General features: G+C 41.3%; 1 protein-coding gene across 1 annotated transcript; it reads right to left on the bottom strand.

The window, feature by feature from the left end:
- Window positions 1-12: 12 nt before the first annotated feature.
- LOC115364480 (arf-GAP with dual PH domain-containing protein 1-like) lies at window positions 13-20,776 on the bottom strand. The gene is made up of 11 exons (XM_030059069.1): window positions 20,427-20,776; window positions 16,340-16,470; window positions 12,569-12,660; window positions 11,195-11,277; window positions 4,866-4,978; window positions 4,429-4,575; window positions 3,905-3,988; window positions 3,214-3,276; window positions 2,474-2,545; window positions 1,184-1,412; window positions 13-1,106 (listed from the first exon to the last, which is right to left on the bottom strand). Exons 1-11 carry the CDS (start codon window positions 20,515-20,517, stop codon window positions 1,078-1,080), a joined length of 1,134 nt encoding a protein of 377 aa, XP_029914929.1. The 5' UTR covers window positions 20,518-20,776; the 3' UTR covers window positions 13-1,077.
- Between the last annotated feature and the right edge of the window lie 1,014 nt (window positions 20,777-21,790).

Here is a 21,790-nt window from a genome sequence, read left to right as displayed (position 1 = left end):
TGAATGCCTTGATTATGGTTAGGTCCTTTTTTTTTTTTTTACAGTCTTACATAAGTTTGAGAGAAAAATGAGCCACTACTTGAAAGTGATTTTACACAACAAAATGACAGTTAAACTAACCGGCATGAATACATGTAAAAAAATAAAAATAAAAAAAAAATACTGTAGCTTATTGAATCTGCAGTGCTTGGCACTATGTAAAACTGCATATAACACATTAGACAGTTATTTAAAAAAAAATAAATAAATACATTGAGAAGTAAATACCAGTGCATCGATCCATGGAAACAACTGTACCCGCTGTGAATATGTAGCCTAACTACAGTATGTTTCAAAAACTGAAATGAACTCTGAGTAATGTAGACCAGGAATGAATGACATTGACCGATATTAGACAATATGAGCTTGTTCTTGCCTGCATAGCCAGCCAGATTGACATTTATATTTTGGAGATTCTGGTCATTTACCTGGTTTCCAATCTGCCAGGCAAATTAAATTAACGACATGTATTAAATATCTGAAGCGTTCTTCTTATATTATTATTACTAAGTACAGTTACTCTCCTTGGTATTTTTTTTTTTCATTTGAAACATAAAAGAGGAGGGAAAAAACACACATCAGGTACTTTTCACAAGTCTGAGCAGCAAAAATTCTGATTCCCACACAAGGCGTACATATATAACTCACATTCATGTCAGAGCAACTGACCTCTGTTTCAAGTAAGTAAGTCACATCAAATGACAAATACACAGGTGAGTAGGCTAATATTCATGTACTCCACAACTTGGAATGGACAGTGATTCTGACTTCGGAATAATGAAATCTGGCACACCACTGACTGGTGGATGTGAGGCCAGGGATGGCGGGTGCTCATGTAGGGTAAAAGAGTCGAACAAGGAATGGTAACTGCAGTCCAGGCTCTCTCCCACCTTTGGGTCCTTTTCTCTTTTACTCCTCAAGCTTTATAAAGTCTCTTACTAGGATAAGATCAAGTGTGTACTTTGTGGCTGGAAAACCCATCCCAGGACCCTTTCCTCTTCCTCTTCCACTTGAAATTCTTCAAAAACTAAGGAGATCTCAGGGCTTGTGCTTAAAATAGGCCTCCACTGTGGAAAATGAATCAGAATCAGACCGAGAAAAGCAAAAGTCATAATTACACATCTGAGCTGGTCATTCAGTTTACCTGCATACTCCTGAGGCAGCATCGGTCGGTTGACAACGCTCTGGAACGCAGCAATCCAGTCTCTCTGTTCCTCTTCAGTCTCGCAGGTAAAAAGAAACTTCCTGTCTGGGGTTACTATGGTGATCCCAAACTGCCAATGGTAACCCTGAATGGACGAGGGGAGGCCAGGAAGCACGGTGTAGCTGTTCTCTTTACTGCCAATGAACACTTCACCCCGTGCATAGGCGTCCTGCGAGGGAGGGTCAGAGAGCAGAGGAAGAGACGCTTTAAATCCTCTTTAATGAACCACCAACACGTTGGCACAGAGTTGCAGCTGCCCATTAAGTACAGCTGACAAGCACATGCTGACAGCCCACCCTTCGCTTCCAACAGCACTGCTATAACTTCCTACCTTCCAGAAGTTTTCAGGGTGACAGTAACATTTTCAAGAGAAAGGAATGAATATTGCATAGGATTACCTTACCTTTTCTTTATCCCAAACTTTGCTTGCCCATATATTAATTCACAAACCACATGCGCAGCTGTTCTCTTTGCTTTTATCCCACAGTAAACATCAGCACACATCAAGCATATCCAAGCTTAATCGAAAAGGTACAAGAGCATCTATTGGTCACAAAGTGCAGTCGCCAGTGGCAGAAAGAGCACAAAAAATTGCTATTCAAATAGTATATTTTACTTAAGTAGAAGTACTCCTAGTGAAAAAGTAAAATAGTTACTTTTTCAAAACAGTAACTGTATTAGGTCTGATCTTTTCCATTCAGGTATAAAAGGATGAGAGTACAAGGGCCAAACTAGATTCTTTTAAAGGTGCCTTGTGCAAAACTGACCACGGTTGATTGAAGTGAGGGCCCTGTAAACCCAACTGATAAATGTAGCATAAGCGCAACATGATGGTTGAGTCCACATGGTTCTCAGCATCAGGCCAACTCACTGACATTATTCCCCTTTTGATTTTTTTTTCACATTATTCCACATTTTTGCCAGTTCTGTTTAAATGGTCCTCTATTCCATCGACCATCTGCAGTTTTTCATTGTGAATTTTTATTGGAAATGACACAAAGTAGAACCTCCCAAGTAGAACCAGATTCCTCTTCTTATCTTTGCTGACTGACTTTTTATTGTACAAGACTACACAAGTACTTAAGTACAAGTTAAAGTAATTACTTTTAAAAATACTCAAAAAAGTACCACAAAAAGCTACTCAGTAACAGTAATGTAGGTAAATGTAATTAGTTACTTCCACCTCTGGCAACTGCACTACAATTTCCTCATGATGTACTTCTTGAATACCAGTGGATCTTTGAAGTACATGAGCCTCCTGTCATCCATAGTGAACCATCTTTTCTTGAAGCCCTCTGTGTGCTGTGGGAGAGAGACAGGAAGAGATGTAGCAGCAATCCCAGTTACAATGACCTAGAAAGGTTCACAATATATAATACTATATACCATATACTAGTATTACTACTATAATCCTTATCATAATTATAAACACCAAAAACACCAAATCAAAATCATAACACAATTAAACAGACACATGTAAGATGACCAGGTGAAAAAGAGACACTTCCCACTTCCCAATTCATTAGCAATGTCGCTAAGACCTAAAACCTGTTTTTCAAGATGCACAAAAATTGAATGGCCCATCATATCAAATGTTGCATGTAAAATCTAAGAGAACCACAACTGTGCCAGTCCCCAGCATCAGCAGCCAAGTAACTTTAATTAAGGCAGTTTCAGCGCTGTGGAGGATTCTGATACCAGAATGAAATTAATCAAATTTGAGTAAATATTCATGAAGACAATTAGCTGTGAAGCCGTCACTCTCTTTAAAATCTTAAATGATGATTTTGAAATGGGTCTATGGTTGTTACCTCCAATAATTTTGCACAAAATACCTTAGCTGTCAAGCTCTGCAAAGTAGTAGACTCTGCTTTCTGCTCCTTAGTTACAGCTACACTTTGTATCATGTGGTCTGTAAATATTACACACAGTACACAGTACAGCTGCATAGTGACGGGAAAGCAAATCACCTTTGGTCCGGTCTTCTCCATGTAGCCTTCCTTAATGTAGTTCCTGGTTAACTTTGACACCAACTGGACAAAGAGCAAGGACCTGATCATTAGCATGATAAGTGTGTGTGTGTGTGTGTGTGTGTGTGTGTGTGTGTATGTGTGTGTGTGTTATGCATCTCTGGTTTGGGGTCAATACGGTACATATCTCTATGCACTGCCAACGATCTGATACATTACAGATACATAAGCAGCAACTACCAATGTGATGCGCTACAATGTGATGCAGCGCAGTTTAACAATTTGATTCAACACAATACGATTTAATGCAGTACGACGATGCAAAGGAATGAATGATGGTATGCAGGAGTCGGCATTCCCTCTGTAAGCTAACGTAGGAGAAATAGTTTTAATAGTAATAATGTCAAGTTATTGAATGAGTCATCTTTCTAAATAAAGGCATAGAACATCTAATTATTAAATGGATTAGATTTTATTGATGCAAAGACGCAAAAAACGATGCATCTTGATTTAATCTAAAAATTTATCTATTCACAGTTTCTCTACCAATGCACTTGCATCAGCCTGTACATGTCTATGTATTGATACAAATCGGTGTATCTTCCCACCCCTAGTATGTATATATATTGGTGACTGTTTGTTGTGTGTTTGCATTCAGAGGGGTGTATGTCTCCCTTGCACACAAACTTACATCAGCATCCTGGGCACCAGGGAAAGCCACCTGTAGGTAGTGAAACCTGGCTGCTCTGATGGCATTAAACCAGTCCACCATTTCCTTCAGGAGACAAGATAATGCAGTTTAATGACATACTCAGACTGGAGGCTACTTTAATGTCCTTACATGAGCAATATAACACCCAATGACCCTAAGTACACAGCACTAACTTCCACTGCTTTCTAGCTTCTACTAGTTTTTACTTTAGTAGCTTTTACAACCGTAACTGTACAGCAAAGTCATCTGTAAATTTGCCTTAAGTACTGAAAACACTACATTAAAAACAACAACAACAACAACAACAACAACAATAATAATAATAATAATAATAATAATAATAATAATAATAATAATAATAATAATAATAATTTGTAATTACAAATGATTTCCACAGGAGGGAGACATGCACCTGTTCTTGCCCTACCCGACTATTTAGTTCCTTAGTTTAGTGGTTCTTTAGCGGACCACCAAACAGGACATACAGAGCAACTGTGGCTCACCTTCCCATCCTCATGGTAAACAAAGATATTCCTTGTGCTGTTGTCTTTCAAATAGGTTATCTGCAAGCCGTGGGCGTTGCCAATTTTGGTTGGCTGGAAGGTGGCGTTTAGAGTATTGATCTTCATCACCGCTTTGGGCTCTCTAGCCTGAAGAGGAAGAGGAAAGGAGGAGAGAGTTAAGTGTATAATTACCGCTCTCCAGTACTCCCTGTTGAATTCTCTTATGCACATTATGGAACAAATCTGTGAATCTGAGATCAGCAGTAAGCTGGCCTATGGAGGAGCTGTGTGGCCTTTCTGCTCTTTTGTTGGTGTTTAGGATAGCAGACATCACATTGGAAAAAATAAATGCAGATCCTGAGTTATAGATGAAACACTTTATATATCTATGAGATCAGTACCGCACATGCAAGGTAAAAGAGAGAGCAGGCACTCACATCATGCTTGTTGAAGTATTTTAGGATGCCCTCCCGTTCAGACAGAATAAATTTTCGTCTGAGGTACTGTCCGTTGTCTCTGCCTCGTTTCCATAGAAACCCCTCTCTGTAACCTGCCAGAAGCGGAGCCACAGGGGTCCCGTTCCATTGACACACAGCAGGAACATGGAGAGGGAACACAGAGAGAGGACACAACAAGCGCTTACCAAAATATAGCATGTAAGGATCCTTTACAAAGAGTCATATAGAAGCCCAAGAATGATACCCAACACCACAATCAGACAATCAGCACTGGTCATGAACACTTCCTCTAAATGTTACAGTGTGTGTGTGTGTGTGTGAGTGTGTGTCACTGGGATTATCAGCAGTCTTCCACAGAATCAGGCCCTCAGCACCTCCAGGAGGACAGAGCATCCTGCCACCTGACTCCTCCACCTCTGCTGTCTGCAGACTCTCAGGTCAGGTCAGACTTTAGGTTGATCACAAAAACATCAAAATATTGAAATTTCACACAGCTCATAGTGCACATAGTGTATGTTACTGTGCGTATACACAGACACACAAAATATGTGTTCAGTTTGTGAGAAGTTAACTTTTTGAGAACACAGTCACTCATATCACTCTCAAACACATTCACACACATTCACACACACACTGTATGCATGTCCACTGTATGTTCCAGTGGTCAAAAAGAGACTGATCAGGATAGTTTTCCAAACATGTGATATCACCCGAACGCTTTAGAGGAATGCATTACAAAATGATGAGTCAAGGTTGGTGGACTTTTGCTAATCATAAATAATTCATCTTGAATTACCTCAGCAACTGATGGCATCCTCTGCCAGCCAGATCAATACTGAAATCAAACTCCTGACTGGGCTGGGGGCACCCTCTGTCACCCTCACACTCTCTCTCTCACACACACACACACATACACACACACAAATAGGGCACACAAAGGGCATGTTGATCATAGACTGCAAAAGGCACTGAGTCAAACCCTCTCAAATTTTTGTCACAAGAAAATCAGAATCAATATAGAAACTTTCTACATGAGTCACATGTACAGGATTTATCTTTTTTTTTTATTTATTGTGCTATTTCTTTTCATGACTACCCATTCACAATCCCTAATATCCTCAAAATAATATTTAGTGACTAATGTATTCATCACTTCTCCATGCTCTCTCTCCCCCTTTCTCTGCCACCCTCATAGACACACAAACACACACACACACACACACACACACACACACACACACACACACACACACACACACACACACACACACACACACAGATACAAGGATCTTCTTGGCTCTGTGCCTGTCACTGGCCTCTCTGTCATTCAGAGTGAGCCAACAGCAACAGTGCCGCAAGAAGAAATGCAGTGTCACCGCAGAGAGCCCACACACACACAAACACACACACACACACACACACACACACACACACACACACACACACACACACACACACACACACTGTGGTCCATCCTTTCCCAGTAAGAAATACAGAATAATTCAAAAAGAATAAATTGATGTTTGGTCATTGTCTGTATTATAAACCTCAGCCTACTAGTCGATCCAGTAATGGTGAAGTCAAAGTCAACTGATAGGAATTTTTTTACTTTTCTAATTATCACACACCATTTTTATTTTTATCATTTTTTAAAATTTTTTTTTGGCATTTCTGCTTTATTTAATAGTGACAGTAGAGAGAGAAAGGAAAGGCAGGGCAGAGAGAAGGGATGACTTGCAGCAAATGGCCTGAGGTCGGATTTGATCCCAAGACGCTGCGATCAGGACTCAGCCTTAACAAGTGGTACACGCTCTTACCAGGTGAGTTACGGCGGCACACTTAGTTTTATTATTAAAACAAATTTCTCTTGAACTTTTCTTATCGACATGAAAATGTGGAGATATTCGTAGTAATCATCTCCCACTGATGTAATACTATCACCACCTTAGTCCTCCTCATCACAGGTTCTGCATCCTGGAGGTGAGCACAGACCTGGAAAAAAAATGCCACTATACCACTTTATACACCACCACTATACAAATTTCCTCCATACTGCTACACTGCATGTAGACTATGCAGATGTAGTCACTGATGGCTTAATGCCCACTTAATATAAGCCCATAAAATGCTGTAACAAAGCCACTCTGTCCCCTTAGCACACAAACAACTGTTGCGTGAGTCTCAGCATAATTGTGCACGTCACACAGCATGCCAATGGGCACATTGGAGGCAGATGACACAACCACTCTTCCTTCTCACTAGTATGGAATAACACACATTTGGCTGTACTGTCCTGAACTTAAATGAACTTTTGATGTTCTTAGAAGGCCACTGACCACCTATTGACCTTGTGAGGCAAGCCAGCCCCACTCCTCGAGGGCGTCATTCAAAAGCACCATTCACAGAAGGCCATTCTGCCCTGTGAGTGTGCCTTTCACCAGTGTCTTCACTGTGGCCATTTGTCTCACTTCCCACACATACCTGGAGCATGTGTGGAGCTGCACTCTCACACCACACACCCACAAACCACCCTACTGTATTTTCACGTGCCAAGGTGCAACAGCACAAAGTATGGTTTAACACTTAGTGCACCAGGGACATCACAAACTTTGGGAATTTTTGCGACAAAATGGTGCATTTGGAAACAGTGTGGGACTGAGATTAATATTTTATCAGTAAGTGTGGGAGGGCCTGGGGTTAAATAAACCAATTAGTTATCTACTTATTCTTCCCTTTGAAGAGAGTGCATGTGTTATTTTTGTGATGAGTGAGTGACAGAGAGAGCGACGGAGAGTGACAATGCTGCAAACCACATTAATCAGAGAATTCAGAGAATAAAATGCCATTTTTCTTACTTTCCCTCTGCTTTAAGCAGAATAAAACAACAAATTCCCCAGACCAGACTTTTGTGATTTCAGAAGTGTATTTGGTTGTTCCTCCACCGACTAAAGAGACAAAAATGACACATAACAACGATGCAGTTTGCCATTGACTCAGTCCAAGCGGGAAGGTATTGCCAGACACGAATCGTGGTCATCCATGACACCAAAGTTGCAGGGTGCCACTACACTGATAACAGCTCACACACTACTATGCCTCTCCCTCCCATCTTAGCACACAGCAGGTCACCAAACATACAAAACAGAATCAGGTGCACCAGTCCAGTATCCCATAAAGTCTGTTGGCTAATTTGAAGTGTGCTCTTCCACCAGTTGATTGGTTAGCAATTGGGCTCACCAGGCCCACAACAACTGGACTGAGTGGGGCATGGCTCACTCTCTGGACAGGTAAGGCGCAGGTAGGGCAGTACTTTGCAAGTGGACTGTCAGATGAAGCCATACTAGGTTATGTTTTGAGGTGCTGAAGAACAGATGCAGAGTAGAGGTAAAGATAGAGGTTTTCTCACTTTATATAAGGCCAGGAACCGCAAGGTTATCTTGAGCACATTCATGCATGTTCAACGCACTGATGTAATTAGACCAGAAGCCCTTTAGAGCAAAACAGATCAACCACAAAGGAAATATAATGGCAGCGCATTTCTGTAGAAAATAAAGTGCCTCAATCAAACAATTGCATCGACCAGAGTGCTATGCAATAAAAGGCAGATAATTGAAAGAAAATTGGATGATCCCTCTGGTATGACAGACAATTCCATCTCAGTTACCTCTTTCCTTGGGGAAATAGGTCTGACATTAAGAGCCATTTAAATCTGTTTGTCTGTTCCTTGCGTACTTGTCTACCGGCCTCTTTGTCTCTAATTCTTTTCTCTCTTTTTCTGCCTGTCTCCATCCTTCTGCTCCCAAACCTCCTTTCTCTATCCCTCCCTGCTTCACTTATTCATATAGCAATGAAGTCACCAGAACCAGCAGTATACTGAGCAATGGCCTGCTTTCAACCATTATCCATGTACCAGGGTGTTAAGTCTGACAGCTGCGAGCAGGGGGTCAGATCCCTCCGCACCAAATTCATTCATCAAACATTTGGTAGAACCAAGCACGTTTTTGGACCACAGTGGATATTGTTTTATTTCTTCAGGTTCTACCAACCACAGAGAAACCGTTTTTAGCATTCTTGTGGTTATGCTGCTAGTCTCCCCTGGCCATGTTGGACAGAAACCCAGGAACAATGTTATGCAGAATGGGCTATACACAAAGGATAGCATTCTTCCCCCACTGGCAGAGACACACAGCCACATGCTCCCGAACCCCTGCACAGCACAACACAAGGAGCCATTGAGTAAGACAGGGTGGGGTGGAGAGAGAGAGAGAGAGACAGAGAGAGACAGAGAGAGAGAATTTGATTTTGACAGTCATGAGACACTGATGATAGTACCTGATTTACCTTAAAGCAGCATTTTGCTTTTGCACAAAATCTTCACTTTTTGTCTGTACTGCATGCCGTAAAACGTCAAATCAGGTCCCAGTGTGTTTAAAGTGATCGATACACTTTACAAAAAGAAAAAAAGTAGCAACTGTGATTTAAAAAAAAATAAATAAATAAAAATAAGAGTAATAACAATGACAAGAGGAAAACAAATAAAATGGCACAATGATTAGTAACAGCCAAAAGTCAAACAAGGTAAACAATTGAGTATAGACAATTAATAAGGCATACAATTGTCATAATACTGGGAGTGTGGGAATGAGTCTACTGTCCTAATGAAGAAAGGAAGAGCATTCCAAAGATAAGGGACTCGGTAACTAAATGCTCTCCACCCGATCGTTTCCTTATTGATCTTTGGGATGGTAAGATAGCCCGCATCCAGTGAGCGGAGAGGCCATACAAGGGGGTATATTGAGCTCTTCCAAATAAGATGGTGCCAGACCGTTGAGTGCTTTGTAAATTAGTTACAGCGATGTCAGCATCAGTTACACTTTAACATTGTCAAATTCTGTGAGTGTGGGCTTCATTCCTCTGTGCGAGTGGTCAAATCTGTTATTGAATAGGTGGGTATGATTAGTGGTTTTTGCAATTCTGACAGGTTTTAATGATGCTGCACGGGGTAATTAAGCTCAAGACATTCATCATTTTGGCATACATAGGCTGCCTGACACACATTTGTTATCTGGCCGAGCTTATATCATCATAATTTCACAGTCTCAATCATGAAAGCATGGAGAGAGAAAGGCGGAGACAGAGGTAGATTATATATATACAAAAGTGGAAAGGTAGAGCAGAACGACAGGAGGAAACAAGAGCAGAGACAGGAGGACAGTGAAGGGCAGTTCTCTTCTCTTCTCGACCAGTCCTCCCTGACTCTCCAGCCTGAGTCACACTGACACACTGTTTGTGAGGACTGCTGCCAAACATCGCAACAAACAATCAGCCAGGCTTATTGGTAGGGGTTCACCAATACTGATACTGGTGCCAAGCAGTGCTAATCCAGACATAAATCATGGATCAGATATGTATATACTAATGTTACTGATCCATGTACTGATTTTCAATAGCTGTACTAATTTTGTAATATTTCTGTAGTTAATCTACTGCTTCTGCCTACACAACTGTCTGTTAACCTGGCTGTAGATAGTGAACACAGTGGTTTTCTTCTTCATCAGTTCCTTTCCAGATACATTGTGCTGATTACAGTATAGCAACACAGTGGCATATGGCCCTATAGCAACATAATGGCGTGTGCCCCTATTGCAGAAAGATGAGGAAATTCTACTGTAGTGGTCATTACTATAGGTGAAATGTACTTAACAGCAGTTGATTGGCCATAGTAATCAAGTTGCCATAGCAGCCCATTGCACCCCTACATTTCTTTGTATGTGAAGCCGACATAACCAACATTTCAAATAAATTGCTTTCAAATTCATATAACATAATACATTTACAAAAATGTATTATAAAAATATTTTTTGCATCATTTAACATTCTGACCAAGAATTTTTTTTTTTTTACATTATTTGTAGCCAAAGATAGACAATCTTTATCATGAGCATATAATATAGAGGTAAAAATGGGTGGAAGATTTTAAGGGTTTTCAAGGCTTTGTAAAGGAGTAAAATATATGGAGGGGGGGCAGCAAACTAGAGTGTAAGATGAGGCCTCTGTCTCCTTCCTCCCTCCATATTTATCTTTATCTGATCATCTATTCAACCCAAGAATGTTGATAATGCTAAATGAATGATGCTGTTTCCCTGCTGAGTGTTCAATCAGCTCTGAATGGGTGATACTGTGGCTGCGAGACAGAGGAGATGCATTGTGGTGCCTGAGTAAGCAAGAAGTAGTGTGTGGGGGGTGTGCTCATGTGTGTAAGTATGAGTGCATGTGTGTACCTGCACATAAACATGTTAAATTCTTACCTGCCGAGTAGGGCTCCTGTCTCTCCACACACACAAATTCACTCCTCTCGTACCTGGCTCGGATCCATTGTTCCCGGAGGAGCCTGCAGAGCAGTTGGTGTTGAGATAATCAGCTTTGTCTGGGTTTGATGTTTACTTCATGCTTGAGCTGAACTGCTGGGAGTGTCTCATTGGCTCACATTTATTTCAAGCATCCTGGCTACATTATTTCATAACACGGGCAATCAAACATTACAGTAGTTGGCTCATCTTCTTGCAATTATCATTTCAGGATTGTAGTTCATTGAACACAGAGTGATCAAATGGATGAAACTCATGTTTAATTTTGTGAATCATTTAAAGTCTGTCTCTGCTCTTTTAATTATTATGATGCTACTAGTCTTCCTCACATTGGCAGACATTCCTCTGTCTACCAATTTTGTCTCTACTTTCTGAGGAAGCAGAGGTCCCTCAACATCTGCCAGACGACGCTGAGTTTTATGTGTCTGTGGTGGCCAGCGCTCTCCTGTTTGCAGGTTGAGGGGCAGCAGACGCCAACAGACTCAACAAAATAAGAAAGCTTTGTAGCTGCTGTAAGGTTTATTTTTTCACTTTAATGGAGCTGGGCTAATGACCCCCATAGACTTCATGTCTTTATGTTCAGCCAACACAAATTGCTACCCGTAGGAATTGAACCAATGGATGTCCAGAGGTGAAAATGGTCTATCTTGTCTCAGTTCGGGTAAGTCATAAAAAGAGAACTTCACCCAAAATGTAGGAGCATAGCTTTAATAGATATCCTTCTTACTTTCTTCATCACTCGTTTCACCATGCCTTTGCACTTAAAAGCACATTGTCTGATACTGCAGGTTCCCTCCGGAAACAGCTAAAACTGCCCAGTGGTTTGTGGTTATATATTTTTATTTGTATTTCAGAAACAGTTGAGGAGAAACCCTCATGCTGCACTGGTGCTTCCTGTTCACATTACAGGAACTCAGCACTCTTATCACGGAGGAAAGCTGCTTGCTGTCGCTTGATGGCCCTCTGTTGCTGAATTCACCCCTATGTGGAGCAATAAATGAAGTCTTAACATTTGCTTTTCACCATGTCATTTCATTCTCAACTCCTTCTTACACAGCTTGATTTGCCACTGGATGTGAGGGACAACACTGACCTCCATGATTTGATGAAACCAGGAAAGCAGAACTCAAAAGCAGCATGAAAGAAAAGTTGTGCCATAGTTTCCACAATATCCACCTACACTGTAGGCGTGTTATCAATCTATCTTACATTAGAGGTCACCATCAGTACAGGAATGACAGAGAGCGATGGCAAGTGTGCTGAGAGACGCCCAGAGGAGGCACTGCGGGTGGCAGAGGTGGCCACATCACTTACGTGCAGTCTGTGTGTGTGGGCTGGTAGTAGAACGCAGGCACCTTTTGTTCGAACTTGACCTTGGCAGCATTGTTACCAGTGGACTCCATGAACTGCAGAGAGGGAGAAGAGAAAGTTTGGATATTTCTAAAATGACTGTGTGTGCTTGTAAGAGAGAGAGACGGGGCAGGTGTGTGTTTTTATCTGATAAGGGCCAATTGTTCATGCTCACACCCACACAGATTCAAATGTAATGAGGTGCTTGCAGCTCAGTGCTTGTGTGTCTATGGGATTCCTGGCCCACAGGGAGACAGTCCTGCTGCTTCTTCCTCTGTCTTCCTCATTATCAGAGTTTCACCGCTCAACACTTACAGAGGGTAAACTCTACATCCCACACAAACGCATGGATGCAAACACAAAGCAAGCAAAAGACAGAGAGAGAGACAAGGAGAGAGTGCTGATGAAAAACTGACAAAAAAAAAACCACCAGCATAAACCTGTTTTTTTTACACACATACACTAGGGGTGCGGTAGTTCAATTAACCCACGGCTTGGTTTGTCATGCGGTCTCTCAGCCACGATTTCAGTTTCTTTGGTTTGTTTGGTACATTAGAGACAGAAGAGAAACACTACCATTTCTAATGTTTTCTGTATTTTGTCTTATTTGCAAAAATAACATTAGTCTATACTTTACTTGAAACAAACATAAAAATACTTTCAGTATATTCATTAATTCATCAGCTAGGTGCATGGCTTTCATATAGTGGATGTGTTTGTTACACTGCGTTTTTCATTTCCCGGTTCAAAATACAATCAACACTCACAGTCACGTAACTCTCAGCTGCCCTGGAGGTCCAACCATCACTGGTGAGAACTTTGTAGAGTGTATTGTGTGTTGAACAGTTTATTTATTTATTTATTTATTTTTTGGTTTGGTTTTGCATCCCTAACATACACGTTACCACATATATAGCAGCATACTTCTCCTTTGACTAGATGTGTGAATTTTTTTGTGTATTCTTACTATGTATTATTTTCATCTCAATGTCACTGACATTGTCTTGCCATCAATCTCTTTACAAAGTGACAACTGTGTGTCCCACTATTCAGTGTACCTCTAACCCATATATGTGGAGACACACACACACACACACACACAAACACATATAGTGTGTGCCAGCTGCTAGCTCATGCCTTTTGCCCCAGACTGAATTGAGACTGATGACTTGTTTTATTCTTCCAAGCAGGGAGGCAGGGGCAGAGCGGTGGGCACAGCAGCAGAGCGGGCTGGGTCGTCAGGCCAGAGGCTGCAGTCATCAGTTCAGGCCAAGTTTTAGACAGTAATCGATGGCTGATCCTCTCTTACAAAGCACTGGCGTCTCTTACTTTTCTTTGTATTAGGATTTGTATGAACCAACAGGACTCCCATGACAGCCTACATGATTTAACAAGACATCCATATTTACAAAAACGGGCCCACACTCAAAAGGCGGCAGTATGCTTGGAAAGACGTAAGATTCACTGGAAAAAATGTCAGAAAACACCGCTGCTGGGATAGTCAGTAAGAAATGTGTCTTGTGGGGTGGAGAGACAGAAGTACACACACACATTCATCCACATGTCATACACATTCACTGAATTGATTCTCAAAGACACAGAAAAAAATGTGTCCTACATGAGTATTGAATGCAGTTTTGGTCTACTTTACAATTCCACTAAATGCATCTGTTACAATACATAAAACTGGTATTATTAAAATATGGCAAAATATTTAAAAATACAATTCTAGACAAGTTAATTCAACAGAATTTGGACCAACTAGAGACAAATGGAGATCAAAGAACAATGAAAGACATAAGTCAAGTTTAGGCAAGAGGCTCACACATAAAACAACAAAACATTTTTCCTCACATCACTGTGCAAGACATCTTTTCACCCCATAAGTTCCATTTCTCATAAAGTATACTGCGGCCTTAGAATATATGGAGGACTAAAAGGGACAGAATGAAATAAATAAATACATCTTTAAATAAATACTTAAAAGTGTCATTAATTAATTAAAATGGGAATTAAATAAATAAATGTGTCATTAAATAAATAAATATGTCATTAAATAAATAAATGTGTCATTAAATAAATAAATGTGTCATTAAATGTGTCATTAATTCATTAAAATACCAGTTCATTTAATGTAAAAACATATATATAATTATTTCATTATTTATTTAATTATTTCATGGACCGGTGTTGCAGTACTTCATGAATTAATTTTATCTGTCAAACTCACCCATCAAAGTTAGTGGGCGGGACTAACGTGAATCTAGCCCAATCGATTGCTTAGGTCTGAAGCCTGGAAGTCTGCCGGAGCCGGAGGAGTTTTGCTGAGAGCCTCTCCAGTTAAAGTTACTGCTTCTCTGAGTAGTTCTGGGCAACTTCTCGACATTTTGTGGCTGCACCTATCTAGCACGCATCGCGCACCGCAGTAACATTTGCTCCTGCAAATCCCCCATTTGCTTGAACCGAGTAAAGGTTGCGCCACCAAGTGTGTCAGAATATCAAATCAAATCAAATCAAATCAAATCAAGCTTTATTGTCATTAAGCTACACATACAGCAGTAGTGCACACAAAATGAGATAGAGTTTTTCACTTAGGATCCCCGACTGATGGTAAAGTCAGCAGTTTAAAAGTCTAACAGCTTTCTGGAGGAAGCTGTTGCTCATTCTAGTGGTTTTGCTTTTCACCGTTTGCCTGATGGAAGCAGTTCAAAGTATTTGTGGAGCGGGTGAGAAGGGTCTCTGACAGTGTTCAGTGCTCTACTCCTGCAGGGATGGGATGTTTCCATGGAGCCATGTCTCCGCAAAAGCAAGCACACAGCAGTCTCTCTCCTGCGGGTGTCTTAGCAAGCGTAGCTCGTCCAGCTTGTTGTCGAGGGAGCGAACATTAGAGAGCAAGAGCCACGGTCCTGCTGGTCTGGAGGGGTTAGCCTATAGCCTTTAGCCTGTAGCCTATAGCCTTTAGCCTGTAGCCTGTAGCCTTTAGCCTGTAGCCTGTAGCCTTTAGCCGTTAGCCTGTAGCCTAGCGTGGATCCCGGCTCTCTTCCCCCTCATTTGTTTACGTTTGCACCGCTTGCGCTCCCTCCTCTCCCTGGTGACGGCCGGTGTAGACGCAGGTAAAATCCCGTGCTGGCGTAGTGTGTCCACATCAAAGCAGAGTGCCTCAGTTCTTGCAGCATGCTTTACCTGATGTTTAGTAAAGTCTCTCGGCTGTAGGTTATGCAACCTGAGCGTCTGGGTTAAGCAAAACAGTTAAAAACTTTCACTCTAGAATATGTTTACTTGCTCTGCATCAATCGATTATCTGAAGTCGATCTGTCTTGGCTTGCTGTGCCGGGTAACCAATCAGGTGTTAGGATCCGCCCACTGACTTTGATGGGTGAGTTTGACAGATAAAATTAATTCATGAAGCACTGCAACACCGGTCCATGAAATAATTAAATAAATAATGAAATAATTATATATATGTTTTTACATTAAATGAACTGGTATTTTAATGAATTAATGACACATTTAATGACACATTTATTTATTTAATGACACATTTATTTATTTAATGACATATTTATTTATTTAATGACACATTTATTTATTTAATTCCCATTTTAATTAATTAATGACACTTTTAAGTATTTATTTAAAGATGTATTTATTTATTTCATTCTGTCCCTTTTAGTCCTCCATAAGAATAAAGTCAGACACACACACATTCAAACACACACAGACTGAAGTCCTCACCTCCACCTCAGAGCTGCTCCAGGGATCCAGCAGGACAGACTTGACTCTGCTGATCTGAGGGATGTTTCTGTGGAGGCCCGAGCAGCTCTGGCAAACAAACACACCCAGGGTGTAGGATGCCCACTCCGGGTCTGCAATACAATACGATGCATGCGCACACACACACACACACACACACACACACACACACACACACACACACACACACACAGAGAGAGAGAGAAAAAACTGTAATCTCAAAATAACTGTGAAACGTTTTAGAACTTCCTTCAGTCAAGCGCACCGCTATATCTGGAGCAAGCTGACCATAGTCAGCACTGGGCAACTCAAACTCTGCTTAATACATCACATGCAGAGCCATCTCACTGGGGAGTCAAATTTTGCATATTGTTATAGAAGAAGGTATAGGAAGACACAACACAATGTAACTTCTCGTAAAACACATACTTTTGTGTTTGTTTGTTTTAATTCCAAGACGCGTATTTCAAATACACGTGATACATTGTGTAACTATGATAGCTTCAAGGTTGCTGTAATTTTTATTTTTTCACTTTGATGGAGCTAGGCTACTGACTCCCGCAGACTTCAAGCGTTTATACAGAGCTAACATGAAACACTGGAACCAAACCACTGGACGTACAGAGGTGAAAATGGTATCTAAAATCTTTCCTCAGTCTGGGTCGGTCGGAAAAAAAAAAGGTATTTTGTGCAAAAAGTCGGAGTATTCCTGTAAGTCCATCAGAGCTCAAAGGGAAACGAGACAAAAACCAGTGTCAGACCTCCAGCTCCTATAGACTGAAACAGGCGAAGACAGAAAAAGAGATAGAGAGGAACCGTACAGTTGTGACGAATGTGTGTGTGTTTGTGTGAAAGCTATGATGGACAAAAAAGAAGAACAACACCCCTCCCCACCCCCACATTCACCTGACACGCTGACAAAAAAAGGCATCCATCTCCCCATTTTAAGAAATACTCCCTTCAGTGCAGACAGGAAACAGGTGCACCAAGTGTCCTCACACACAGCTAGTACCTCCGTGACCTGGATTTAGACCATATCCTGGGAGCGAGTGTGTGCAGTTGTTAACAGGCTCACTCTCTATCACAGATAATCAGTGTAACATCTGTCTAGGCTGCAAACTTTACTCCATACGTAAGTTTGTATGTGGGGAGGCTGGGTGTCTCCTCTCTATTTACCAGTAAGGTTAGAGCAGAGCCAGCTGGGCACCAATGATGGCTCACCTTGATTCACCTTGGCAGGATAGTGCTTCATATCCACCACGTCTACACACATACACACAAACACCAGGGGGAAAAGGTTGGATGAAAAGTTCACCCTGACTATTTACACAATATCAGCCCCCATGTTTTACTTTGTTGTTGCAACTGGCACAGCAACACCTTAGAGGGAAAAATGGATATATCACAGACAAGCATCTTACCACACTATATATAATATGAATGAATGCTTTTTTTTATTACTGTGTCGTGCCACATATTGGTCCATCCCACATGGGACCATAAGACACCATTTCAACAAGAAAACAAAATACAGATCGAGGGACCGCGTTCCCAGCAGAGCCTCAGACAGCGTTGTTATGGAGCTAAGGCAGCAAAACATCAACACAAACAAACCTATTTCACACAATATCAGAAACAATTTCCTCAAATTCCATGCTTTCCCCAGATAACCTGCTGAGTAATAAAAGTCATTCTCACAGAGCCATTTGAGGATTTCACAGTCAGTCACTGCAATCAAGTCCACTGTATGTCCACATATGTGTGCACGTGTCTCTATAAAAACTGCAGTTAAAACATGAAATGCACCAAAATTGAATTTACGAGGTTTTTACACAACAATAATGTGTCTTTTATTGCTTCTCGAAAAGCAGTCAAAAGGCACGGATGGAAATTCACAATTCCTTTGAGGCCTGAGAAAACACAGAGAACAGGTAAAAACCAAAAACGTCATTGTGTTTTAGTCATGTGTCACCTAGCCAGTGATTTTTCAGTATTCATGCCTGGAAATTCTCAGTGCTCCTATGAGGTTCAACAAAAGGTCAGATCATTAAAAATGACTTTGAATGGGGGGTTATGAGTGTGGAGGGACAGGGAGTGAAGCAAAAGCATCTGTTTTACATGGTTTCAAAATGAGTATTTGGTATTCTTGTTTGCACCAAAAGGAGCATAAAGCCAGGGAGTAAATGACAGAATAGAGCTGCATATGCACAGACAGCGGAATTGTATATATATACAAGCACTGGGCCCTGAAAAAGGGATATACAGATGAAGCTACAACAACACATGGCAAATTACACCAGTGAAAAGAAAAGCTCTGCTACAAGCATGTGTGAATGCTTGCGGCATCTCACTGTACCTAAGAATCTCATCTTTATTAATCTGATCTATGCAAGGTGAGATTATGGCTCCTGCAGTGGCCACTTTGTAACTGGGCCAGGGAACTAGGGCAATCTCAAGTAGTTTGTGTATCTGAGAGCTGCAGGTCTTCCATCACTGCAAATGAAGACAAAGTGAAAGATGACACACACGTGCAATCTCACACATATTGTATGCAGTATGTGTGAGACTCTCTCTCTCTCTCTCTCTCTCTCTCTCTCTCTCTCTCTCTCTCACACACACACACACACACACACACACACACACACACACTCTGATAGTAGCACAAGATAGCAATGCCATAATCGGAAATATAGCATGAGAAGACTACTACATTACTTCCTTCTGTACAATCTCGATGCCACACGCTTGCCATAAAAGTACATGTGTACAGAAGTGACAAGAGGCTGATGTGTGCAGCTGCAGTTCTTACTGTACTCCAGTTCTTACTGTAACATGTATTGCAGTTAAGGCAGTCAACCACGGTGTGTAACATGTGGGTCTGTGTACTGGGTGTGAGGTCAGAGAAACAGGGGAGTGAAAGACTGCTGTTGCAATGAAAAAATAGACCAGAGAAACATAACATAGCTGGAAAAGTCTCAAAATCTGTAGTGAATATTATAAAATATATAAAATGAAGAGAATTAAAATGAACAGTGTTGAGGCTTGATAGGAATAGGTATTCATACATACAAGTGTGAGCTCATCTACTACACATTTCACACTGGAGCTCTGATCTATTCAATATGTTCAATATATTGTCATCTATAAAGAAAAGATAAACAGATGGGGAACAAGGGAACATGTTAAGACGTTTGACAAATTATTCCTACAAATGCTGCACGTATAGTTTTTAAATGCTCGAGCCGTCAGTGGTTTTCCCTCAGATGGATTTTCCCTCAGAAAGCACACCACCCTGTTTGCTTGTCCTCTGCTTGAGTGTGCCAGCGCTTAACTGCAGATCTGATAAGTGAGAACAAGGGAGGTCAACCCTGGGGTGTGAAGAGGCAGCTTGTGTGGCCACATGCCTGCACACAGGAGGAAATAAAGCAGCAACTGGACATAGATCTGGCCCACCTGATGAATTCCCATTCTACACCTACTGTTTACACACTGGACAAACACAACGACAACAACACACACCAACACTCCCATATTAACAATAAGTGTAGCCTTATCAGATTGCTTTTTCAGGGCAAAGATACCGCTATAAGCAAGAAATACACTTTTCAAACAGCACTTGTGTAACCAACTGCATTTTTTCTACTACATTAAATGAACATGGCTTGCTTTAAAAGACTTGCATACATTATTCAGTCAACCTATTATTCTAATCCTTGCCCAAGTGTGTACTGAGTGATAAACTTCAATTTATCAAGTGATGAATATTTCATAAGCATGCCCAGACAACATAGTGACTGTCTGCCTCTGAAAAGAGAAACTCCACGACCTTGTGAGATAATCTCTCAAGAAAAGGAATCATAAAGATAACACACAAAATACGACTATAACTATAAATCATGAGCAAAATGAAGTATAGCAAGGTCACTTTAAAGTCACAACTTTGTACCTCAGACACACATCCATTCCTACACGAATAGCAGCTTCATGTCTGGTTTGGGCTGTCGGTGTGACAACGACCCGCTCACCGCCCGAGACATTTCATGTTTCTTCTTGCTTTATCATACTGTACCTGCAGCTCCGCAATCTGCACAGTGTCCATTGCCAGGCTTCCCCAAAACCTGTTTTAAACGATGTTTGTTCTTTTCTTGATCCGTAGCCATGACGCGCACTTATTATCTGTCAGACGTCTGCTCGGCGGCGCAGAGCCTCCAACTCCCATGCACCGAAAGTAAAATTGCGCTGAACAGCCTATATCGCCTATAGGCCAACGCTATATTGTAATTTCGCGGCGGAGTATAGAACCGTGGCAGTCACTGATCGGCATTGTTTTAGATGGAATAAAGGGCTCGTTATGGAAGCATGGTCTGTTCAATGTGGGTGCTGTAAAGCCATAAAAATAAAAATAGGGAGTTCGTGTAATACTTCTATACTCTCTCTCTCTCTCTCTCTCTCTCTCTCTCTCTCTCTCTCTCTCTCTCTCTCTATCGTGAGACCTCCTGCGGTCAATTTGTGTTTCTCAAGAGCAGAGAGTCACGACGCTGCCTGGTGCAAGTTCCTCAGTCATGTGTGCGCTCACTTTTTGCCTGTTCTGAGCCAGGTTAGATTAGAGAATCAAAATGATCAGGGCTATTGGGCAGTCATATCATAGTCTGGCGGAGCACAAACATTTTTAATGACTTGTCGTCCTGCACAGGCCGTTGTGATCAAGGCTTTTCTTCCGCTGCTTTTCTGCGTCTCTCCCTGGAAAGCTATGCGGCCCGGCAGGCAAGCTCCGCGGCCCCACCCCTCCTCTCGGACGCAGTTGGCGGAGAGGCGAAACTTCTCTTTAAAGGCAAAGATGGGAGCAAGCGGAGCAGGGAGAGCCGGTGCCCAGTTGTGCCAGCAACTAAACTGCAACATAGATCCAACAATTTGTCGTCTAGTGCAGTATCCGTGTACGATGAGAACATTTGGCAAGCTGAAAAGCGTGTTAGGTATTTGGAGAAGTCAGGTGGCACATTGCAGAGTTCAGACAGTGCTTTCTCTGTGGCATGTTGAATTTTGCACAGCACATTTACACTAAGTGGCCACTTTATCAGGTCCACCTGTACAGTAATGCAGTGCAACAGCTCTGCCGTAAATTCTACCTTTTAACAAAGTTTATAATGTTCAGTTTTTGTTGACATTGTGGAGAATGTGCAAAATTGATTATATGTTCATTACTGAGGATGTAGTTTGCAGGGGTCTTGTACTGGCATACATTATACTGAGAGGAGTTCCTGTTTTTTTGTTTGTTGTTTTTTTTGTCCTCCCTATTTATATACAATGAGGGGGACAGGATATTAGAAATAGCTCTCAATAAAATGCAGTCCAGTACAACAGCAGCACTAACTATGAGCTCAATGCCAAACATAGAACTGAATTAACACCACTATTACTGTAAGAGAGAAGAGA

This window comes from Myripristis murdjan, chromosome 8, assembly GCF_902150065.1.
Source record: "Myripristis murdjan chromosome 8, fMyrMur1.1, whole genome shotgun sequence".
Taxonomy (NCBI): Eukaryota; Metazoa; Chordata; class Actinopteri; order Holocentriformes; family Holocentridae; genus Myripristis; species Myripristis murdjan.
This window is presented reverse-complemented; position numbering and strand designations above follow the sequence as displayed.

Excerpts from the sequence above, each read along its gene's own strand:
- LOC115364480 (XM_030059069.1), bottom strand. The coding sequence starts at position 20,517 with ATGGCTACGGATCAAGAAAAGAACAAACATCGTTTAAAACAGGTTTTG. Across the intron at positions 4,576-4,865 it reads AATACTTCAACAAGCATGAT|GCTAGAGAGCCCAAAGCGGT; the intron begins GTGAGTGCCTGC and ends CTTCCTCTTCAG. Across the intron at positions 3,989-4,428 it reads TTTACCATGAGGATGGGAAG|GAAATGGTGGACTGGTTTAA; the intron begins GTGAGCCACAGT and ends TGTCTCCTGAAG.